The 8,494-nt window shown below is 35.1% G+C and overlaps 1 protein-coding gene across 2 annotated transcripts; it reads left to right on the forward strand.

The window, feature by feature from the left end:
* The first annotated feature begins 672 nt into the window (after nt 1-672).
* LOC112715188 (uncharacterized) lies at nt 673-7,022 on the forward strand. Of its 2 annotated transcripts, none has more exons than XM_025766956.3 (7): nt 673-1,029; nt 2,898-3,008; nt 3,154-3,209; nt 5,041-5,164; nt 5,262-5,368; nt 6,358-6,427; nt 6,664-7,022. In XM_025766956.3, the coding sequence occupies exons 2-7, from the start codon at nt 2,927-2,929 to the stop codon at nt 6,765-6,767; spliced, it is 543 nt and encodes a 180-aa protein (XP_025622741.1). In that variant the 5' UTR covers nt 673-1,029; nt 2,898-2,926; the 3' UTR covers nt 6,768-7,022. The 2 variants fall into 2 exon arrangements, with proteins under 2 accessions (XP_025622741.1, XP_072060730.1); XM_072204629.1 differs by having other exon boundaries at nt 692-1,121.
* The last annotated feature ends 1,472 nt before the right edge of the window (nt 7,023-8,494 follow it).

Raw genomic sequence — 8,494 nt, forward strand, 5'->3', positions numbered from 1 at the left:
AATAATATTGTATCTTTTTGGTAACCTGCGGATAGGGTTAGGGTTAGGATATTCTCAACCTCCATATAAAATAAGGTTGAGTTTATATAAAAATTTCAACCTGTGGGTAGGGCTAGGGTTGTATCCAAACCCTACCCTACCCTACCCATTGCCACCCTTAGGAAGAAGAGAGTTTCCCTGTAGAGCATTTTTGGTTGGTGGGTCTCAAAGTTCTTTTCGGGTTGGGTTGGTTTGTCAGCCTTGACCTAAAACCCAAAACCCAAAACCCAAAAAGAAAAATGCTCAATCCAAAAATATAAGAAGAAAAGAAAAAATGTATGCAATCTCACAAAGAAACACCGATCATCCATTACCGAGCACAAGGCACCATCTCCGTCCGCAGTTGCAGCAGCCACTACTGCGATCCCAGGCGCACCACCGCCTTTAGGCTTGTGCCACCAAGGTTGGACCGAGACGTATGAACTTATTTTTAAATTTCTATGTTTTTATTTACTGTCAATGTTCTAAAAATCGAACCAGACTGACCGGTCAGACCAATTCAACTGCAAACCGGCAATATTAATGGTCTGGTCAGACATGTAAAACCGTTGAACCGACCGAGAACTGGCCGGTCGGACCGAACCGGAACCCGGCCGGTTTACCCAAACACGGAAGGTCCTTCTATCTAGCATAAAAAAGGTTGCCATCCATCCGTCTATCTAGCTTCCCTCGTGCTGCAAGTCTTCAACCCTGTTCGCTGTCACCGATCGCGGCTGCTTCCTCGAGCTCTGCGTCCGTCGTCTTTGTCTGCTCAGCCGCGCTCCGTCGCCGATTGTTTGCCGTTCACGTTCGCGTCTTCGTTCAGCTGTCGTCTTTGTTCGCGTTCTTCGCCGTTCACGTTCGCTTGGCGTTCACCGTTCGCGTTTACTCGCCGTTCACCGTTCGAGTTCGCATTCGCGTTCGTCTGGAAGCCACGTTGCTCTGCTTCAAACTCTGCGACCAACCCGCGCGCTCCACCTAGCCGACGAACTGCTCTCTTTTGTCGCCGCCGTGAGTTCCCTAAACCCGCCACCAGACAATACATTCACACAACACCAATACTCTGCTTCAAACTCTGCAACTTCTGATTTCTATTACAATAAGTAACTATTTGATTTGGCATTGGTTTGGATTTTTTCATAGACTGAATTGAAGTTACAATAATTATGTTCTCTTCTCTATCACATTGATTTTAAGCTTTGAATTCTCTTATTTCGTTTTAATTTTACCGCACTCAACATGTTTGATGAAATGCTTTAACCATATTTCTGGTTGGTTTTATAATTTCTAGCTTTTAGAAACTTAGAAAATTGATTGCATGTGAAATTAGAATAATTGGATCTTAGTAATTAGGAAATTTTAGCTGCACAAATAGCATCTTTGTAGAAAACATATTAGCATGATGATTCCACTTGCATTAGTGTTCTTTTGGTAAATTTTAACTGTTATTGTGAACTTGTTAATTTGCTAATTGTTCTTGGGTTGTTGTTCTGTTGTTTTTCTGTTAATTTTAATTTTTTTTTGTTTTTGTTGTGATTTTCTGTTCTTGAACTTCTTAAGTTGATAATTTGCTAAATTGTTGGGCTGCTGTTGTTTTAATTTGCTAAATTGTGAGGTTGCTGCGATTTAATTTGTTGGATTTTCTATTTAGGTCTTGTTCTTGTTTATTTCTAAATTGTTGTTGTGTATTTATTGTTGTCTTTGAGATTATTGCTGGATATTGGTGATCATTGATTTATTATATGCTTCATGTTTTCATTGTTTTCTTCTTCTGAAGGGAAAAAAATTCTGTTTTCATTGTTTTGTTGATTGTTTGTTCTGTTTCAGAAATCAATTTTTGGTAATCAATGCTCAAATTCTGAATGTTGTTCTGCAGTTTTTGTTTTGTTTCAGAAATCAATTTTTTGTGATCAATGCTCAAGTTCTGAATCTTGTTCTGTTTTGTTTTAAGGCTGTGTTTGGAAGCGGTGATGATTTCTGAGTGTTGTTTTGTTTTTGTTTTAAGGCTGTGTTGTGTTCAATTTTCATTTTGTAGGAAATTCTGAGGTATATAAGAATTAAGAAGAAAGACTATTTCAACTGTATTACTTTGTTGATTCTGGTTTGCTACAAGCTTGAACTTAGAATTGAAGAGAGAAACCCTTTATTATTTCATCATTGGCCTATTTTTGGCATTGCATATCATTGTAGTTTGTTTATTCATAGAACTAGTTGTTTATGATCCTCTTTTGAAGTTAAAAAATGCAGTAGAAGAGTGTTCAGAACCAGTTGCTCTATTCATTGAATTTTTATAGAATCAGGTGTTTATTACATAACGGTTTTTCCGGTTGAACCGCGGTTGAACCAATGAACCAGTAATTAGAGCGGTTTGATGACCGGTCCGGTTTTCAGAACCTTTGTTTACTGTTTCTGTAATTTGAAGAAAATGTAAGAGGGATTTGTTTGAGCTTGAACGAGAAATAATGGATTCTCTTGAAGATTTGTTGCTTCGATGATTTATTGGATGTCACACTTCAAAATGAATCTTACTTTTTGTTGATTGTTGAATTTTGTTTGGTACATTGACAAGTTTGGATCGAAGATCTTGTGCATGCTACAAACTGAAGTACCTTAGCTCAAATTCCAATAAATTCTCCAACTAAGGAAGAAGATTCGAATTAATTGATGGAAGCAACTTCTTTACATTGAATTATAAAAATGTTTTACGATTTTGTAACTGTGTATCATTGGAAGTTTGATGCTGCTGATTCAATTTTTTTAGTTTTGGGTTCAAGCTTTAACCTTGAATTTCGAGGTTGTTTATTTAAGTTAGATTTGTTTCATATGTTCAATAGATGATGATTTTGATTAGGTTTTTGTGGTCCTGGTTTTTGGTGTAGATTGACATTTCTGGTGGTAAAAGAAGAAGATGCAGCAGAGAAAAGCAGGGTTGGGGAGGCCATCTGGAACTGATGGCTCAGATTACTCATACCGTATGGTTGTTGATTCAAGTTAGTTCCATTACTCCAAAGCCCTCAATTTTCTCTCATTACCGTTGCTGATTGTGCTTAATTTCATATGTTTTATTCTTGTTGCTCTGCTTTCAGCTATAGATCCCTGATTTTATGTTTTACTTTTTGTTGTTGTGTCATTTAGGATATCAGTTAGTTGCAAAGGGCAAGCAACGCCTTTCTCGCCTATTTATCTTTCAGGTACCATTCCCTTTTGTTCTTCCTTCTTTTATTATTTATTTCTCTCGATCATTAATTTTGTTGGAATTGGGCTTCTATTTCAATTGGCAATTCCTAATGATATCCTTTATCCTGATTTATTAACGGAGTATCTTAGAGTATTCAGTAGAAATATGTAATTTGGTATAATGTACTACTTATTGACATGTTCCATTAGGAGTATGGGTAAGTTCAGGGCCTTAGTAGGTAAACAGGATGAACAGCTGGGTGGGGCCTTTGTGTCTAAAATTTGAACTTTGAACTTTGAAGAGCATGTCTCTCCTTGTTATTGAAAATGTTGCGAGGAGTATAATTATATCCGAGAACTGATTGAATATAGCAGAGGACAAAAGACCCCATAAAATTAAACAAGGAAGCAATGTGTGTGTATATGTTTTAGTATAAAAATACACACTCAATAGTCGGTATGCGGTAATGAAACTATATTCTGTGGTTTCTCAAGAAGTTTCTCAAGAATATTCACACTTGCAAGAAGAGTACAGAAATAATATTTGGAGAAACCATCCTACCGCGCATAAAGTGTTTTAAGTATATTGGGTGTATGATACAGGATAGTGGAAAAATTGGGAGGATGTAAAATATCGGTTACAAACGGGTTGGTCAAAGTGGCAGAGTGCGTCAGGTTTTATATGCGACAAAAAAGTACCTTCAAAACTTAAAGGGAAATTTTATCGCACTGCCATTAGACCGGTATATTATATGAAACAGAGTGTTGGGCGGTAAAGGGTGAGCATGAACATAAGTTAAGTATGGCAGAGATGAGATGGATGAGTGGCCACATACGTATGGACAAAATAAGAAATGAAGATATACGAGAAAAAGTTGGAGGTTCGCTTATTGTAGAAAAGATGGTAAAATCTCGTCTCAAGTAGTTTGGACATGTGGGAAGAAGATCAACAGAGCACCTGGTTGGGAGGATAGATGAGATGGAGGTGGACATGTGGCAAATGATAGAGGAAGACCTTAAAAGACCATACATGAGGTGGTCAAAGGAAATATACGTGTCAACAGTCTCATTGTATATACATGATAGGGTGCAATGGCGCCGTTTGATCCATTAGCCGACCCTACCTAGTGGAACAAGGCTTTGTTGTTATTGTTTAGGAAGATTGAGATAATAGAAGAATTCTTGAGAGGCAGGTAGAATGTTCAGCAAGGGAATCAGAATATTGGCACACCAAACAAAGCCTGACTTTTCCATGAGCCCCAAGAGACTATTACCCATTCTGCTCACATAATCAGATCTTTGAGCATTTGGTTGGGTCAATCCCTCCTTTTCTCTATCCTGTGACTTGTTTCCCTGGTTTACCTGTTGCAACCCACTTTCCATTTTGGTTTTCACCATATAACCTTGCTTAACTGTCTTCTAGCATCTTCTGCAAACACAGCATCATTAGAAAATGTGAACACATAATTTTCTTATGTTGGCAATGATTTTATTCTTGAAAACTGAAGTACAACAATATCAACATGTTTACTTTCGTGCACTGGATTTTACTTGGTAAGCTTGTCACGACAAGAATGGTTATCGAGTTTTATGCGTAATGTTAGAATATTTTCGCTTTTCTTCTAATTATGGTTGATTGTGAGTAGTGCTTAGTTAATAAGGGTTAAGACATCATCTATTAAAGGGATTTTGTTTGTTTAATGTTCATAGCCATGTAATAATATCTTTATTTTTTAGCTCCAAGTATTTGAGCACAGTAACAAATCTTTTACTTTTGTATCCTTTAAATGTTTATATGAGTATATATTTGTTTTGTCTGTATATAATTTGAATTTTGCATTGCAGGGTCTATTTTTATTAATGGGAGTGATATTTGCAGTTTTGCCAGCAATGAAAAAGGATACTCCAAATAGAGTTGCCCTTTCTTCCGCTCTTGTTAGTTTCATTTCTCTTGCCATTGCAGAAATAGGTTGCCAAAACAGATTTCTTTATTTTCCTTTATCATTCTATTGAGCTTTTCATTTGGACCTTTTAAATAAGATATCTCTTCGAATTTTTGGATAAAGGTCGAAGACGAAGCCGGGCCAGTTTGTTGAGATTTTATAGTGTGATATCATCTCTTGCTGTGGTTTCGTTGACCATGTCTCTAGTTAAGCAGTATTCTCTGCTGAAGGTAAATATATCACATAATCATATCTGCTGAATTTCCTAGGAGATTGATTTATAAGAAAAAATTGAAGAACTTATACAAGGGAATCATGAGAAACTGGATGAACACCAGAAACTACTTTCTGGAGATTCATGAATCATCAACTAATGTGCACACTGTAGTTACTATTTTTTGAGTTATGATGAGTAGTTGGATACTATAATTTCTTTGTACTTGATATTAGTCATTTTTACCAAGGTGCATGGGAATTATTTGTGTGCATGCTTTATCAGTAATTTGAAATTGGTTTCCAATAACTTGGGGAGTTTGTTAAGTTTCCACTTTTTTTTTTTTTTTTTAAATATTAGTTCATTACTATGGTATTCAGTTTGATTTCCCATGTTACTTCATTTTTTATTTTTATTTTTTTTATGAGCTTCTCCATCTATCACTTGCTCTTCTATAAGCCTCTTATTCAAGTTCTCCACCAGAGGTAAAAAAGTTAACTTCAAAGTTGAAACTCTGCACTGAAAAGCTTCCTTTTATATTATATTTATGAAATCAATGTATTTTTTAGGTTATCCCCCCCCTCCCTTGTCCTGTCCTGCACAGCCCCACCTAAAGTCAGATTACTCCATAAGGTTATTAGTTATTACTTTAGAGGATCCTGATCTTATGAAGGCATATTAAATATTGAATCTTAAACTTATGTTAGTATTATAGAAGACATTGGCATGTATATATTGTAGTGCACCAGCATATGACTATACAAGACAGGTTATGAAACGGTAATAGGTTCTAGGGTATTTTACACCAACCTCACCTATGGTTAAATAATATTGTATAATGTACCGTTTGATTTTTCATGCCTACACTAAACCTCCTGAGGTTACTGTAATTTGTTGTAAAGCACCACTGCTAGGTTAATGCATAGAATTATAAAGTAAGTATATGGTATGAAGTTGATTATTATCTTCTGGGTGACCTAATGTTTGCATTTGACTCCTCTGTAGGCCATCCAGGATTTTGGTTTGAAAGGAACAAGCATGTTTGATGCTGATAACTTTCCTGGCTTTCAAGTTGGTGAGTTTTCTTTTCAAATCCTAAATATAGTGTTCATGTTGTGCATTTGGCAATTGGAATTATAATTGGATTTTATAGTAATAATATTTGGAGAAATACTTGCATGTTCCAGGAACATATTTAGTGCATGTTTTAAACATATTCATAATCACTCATTGTTTTAATTATTCTTTTTAACGTAATTTCCAAACACTAAATGAAGACAAATAGTTACAGGGCTTTTTTGCATCTTGCAGGTTTGCTGGTATATATATTCTCACTATTGTTGTTTAAGATTATTACCATCAAAGCAGTTACTTCCCTTCTTTATAACATGTCCCCTCCCAAGAAAGCATCTTAGTCTTTCATCAGGTTTTGGGACCAAATCCAAAATACCGTCAGAGTAGCAATGTTATGAGGTTTTTAATTCACGTGGACAGGATAGCCTGAGATATATTTGCACGGAATATTTTTGTTAGTTTTGAATTAGGATGAGTTTGGATTAGCTTTTGATTAAAGAAAAAAAGCAATTGTGTTTGTATAAAACAAAGTAAGTGTTTTTCCGGTAGACAATTAATTAACTTTTTAAATAAGCAATATATCATTTAAAATAAAAGAATATTTTGTTCATTTTTTAATAAAAAGTATTTTTTATTAGAAGGTACTATTTTTAAGGGGAAAAATGCTATTAGTAAACAAGAAAAAAAGAAAATTGAGCCTTTTTTGGTCGTGGGCTAGGCCCATAACCCTATCCAAAGCCCGAACCCTTCCCTGTCCCGGAACTCGCCCCCTAGTAGAATCCCATCTTCGTGCTGCGCCCGAATGCAATGATGCCGCGATTGGCATCAACACCTTCAATGATGATAAACTATCCAAGTTCGGGCTGAAAATAGTTCTCTTGATCTGTTGACTGTTGGTGATCTTGTTCTGAGGTGAAATTGTTGGACACTCGGATAGGATTCTTCAATGGTCACAACTTTTGAAGAAGCTACGCCGCATAAGGTGAAGACGACACTGCCCTTTCCCGGGACGATTGAGCGCCTCCCCTCTTGCTCCCCGCAGCGATTCCTTCATGCCTCTTCTCGATATGGTGCTTTGCCCTACAATTCTGACTATCTCGTTGCTTTCTCCTTTTTAACGCTGCTCCATGTATTGTTGATTCGCCCTTGGTTTCAATTTCAACCCACCGTTAAGTTGGTTAATTCCAATGCCTATGAAGCATGGATGCGGACAAAGAACAGGACACAATTGCACCTGATATTTATATAAAATATAAAGTATTTTTTAGGTAAAATTATAATAATATTTTAATTATTTTTAATGTTTTTTTAATCATATAAAGTATTTAAAATAATCTTTTGCGTTAATAAATATTATATTATTTTTAATTTCATTTTAAAAATATAGACTAAGAATAAAGTTGGACACAGTTGACATGTGATGGTATTTAAGTGTGTCTAATTATGTTTGGTGAAGTATTTTGTATTTTTTATTAAGAAACGAAAGACACGTGAATGTCATGTCTAAAATGTGTTAGACATATAGGCTGGCTCTGGTAAAACTTTTTCAAAAAGTGCACAAGCACCTCATTTTGCCTTTGATAAATTAAAAAATCCAAGTGCTTGTGTTCGCGGCTTTTAAAAGTTAGGAGTGCTTTTGAAAGTACCTAAGCGGGAGCTTTTTAAAGCTAACTTGTACTTATCAAATTTTATTTATTTTTTTCACATATTTTTCACTATTATATTGCCATTGAAATCTTCGTATATTTCTAACTTCTCATCCTAACCTTCACAAATTCTAACATAGTCTTCATATAGTTTTTATTTTTCAACCTAATCTTCACAAATTTCAACACAAATATATCTCTATCACATATTAGGTATGAACTTCTATCTATTTATATTATTTTTTTGTGCGTTGTTTTTTGTATTTTTTCAGTAGAACTATTATGTTTGTTTGTTTTTTATTTGTTCTTTGAAATGTGAAGAGGTTGACTTGATTTATGAAAACCAATCATAAAATTTTTTTTGTATGAACATTAGTCAAAATTATAATAACACGTATATACATATATAAATATAGATATAT

The sequence above is a fragment of the Arachis hypogaea genome, chromosome 10 (assembly GCF_003086295.3).
Source record: "Arachis hypogaea cultivar Tifrunner chromosome 10, arahy.Tifrunner.gnm2.J5K5, whole genome shotgun sequence".
NCBI classification, from domain to species: domain Eukaryota; kingdom Viridiplantae; phylum Streptophyta; class Magnoliopsida; order Fabales; family Fabaceae; genus Arachis; species Arachis hypogaea.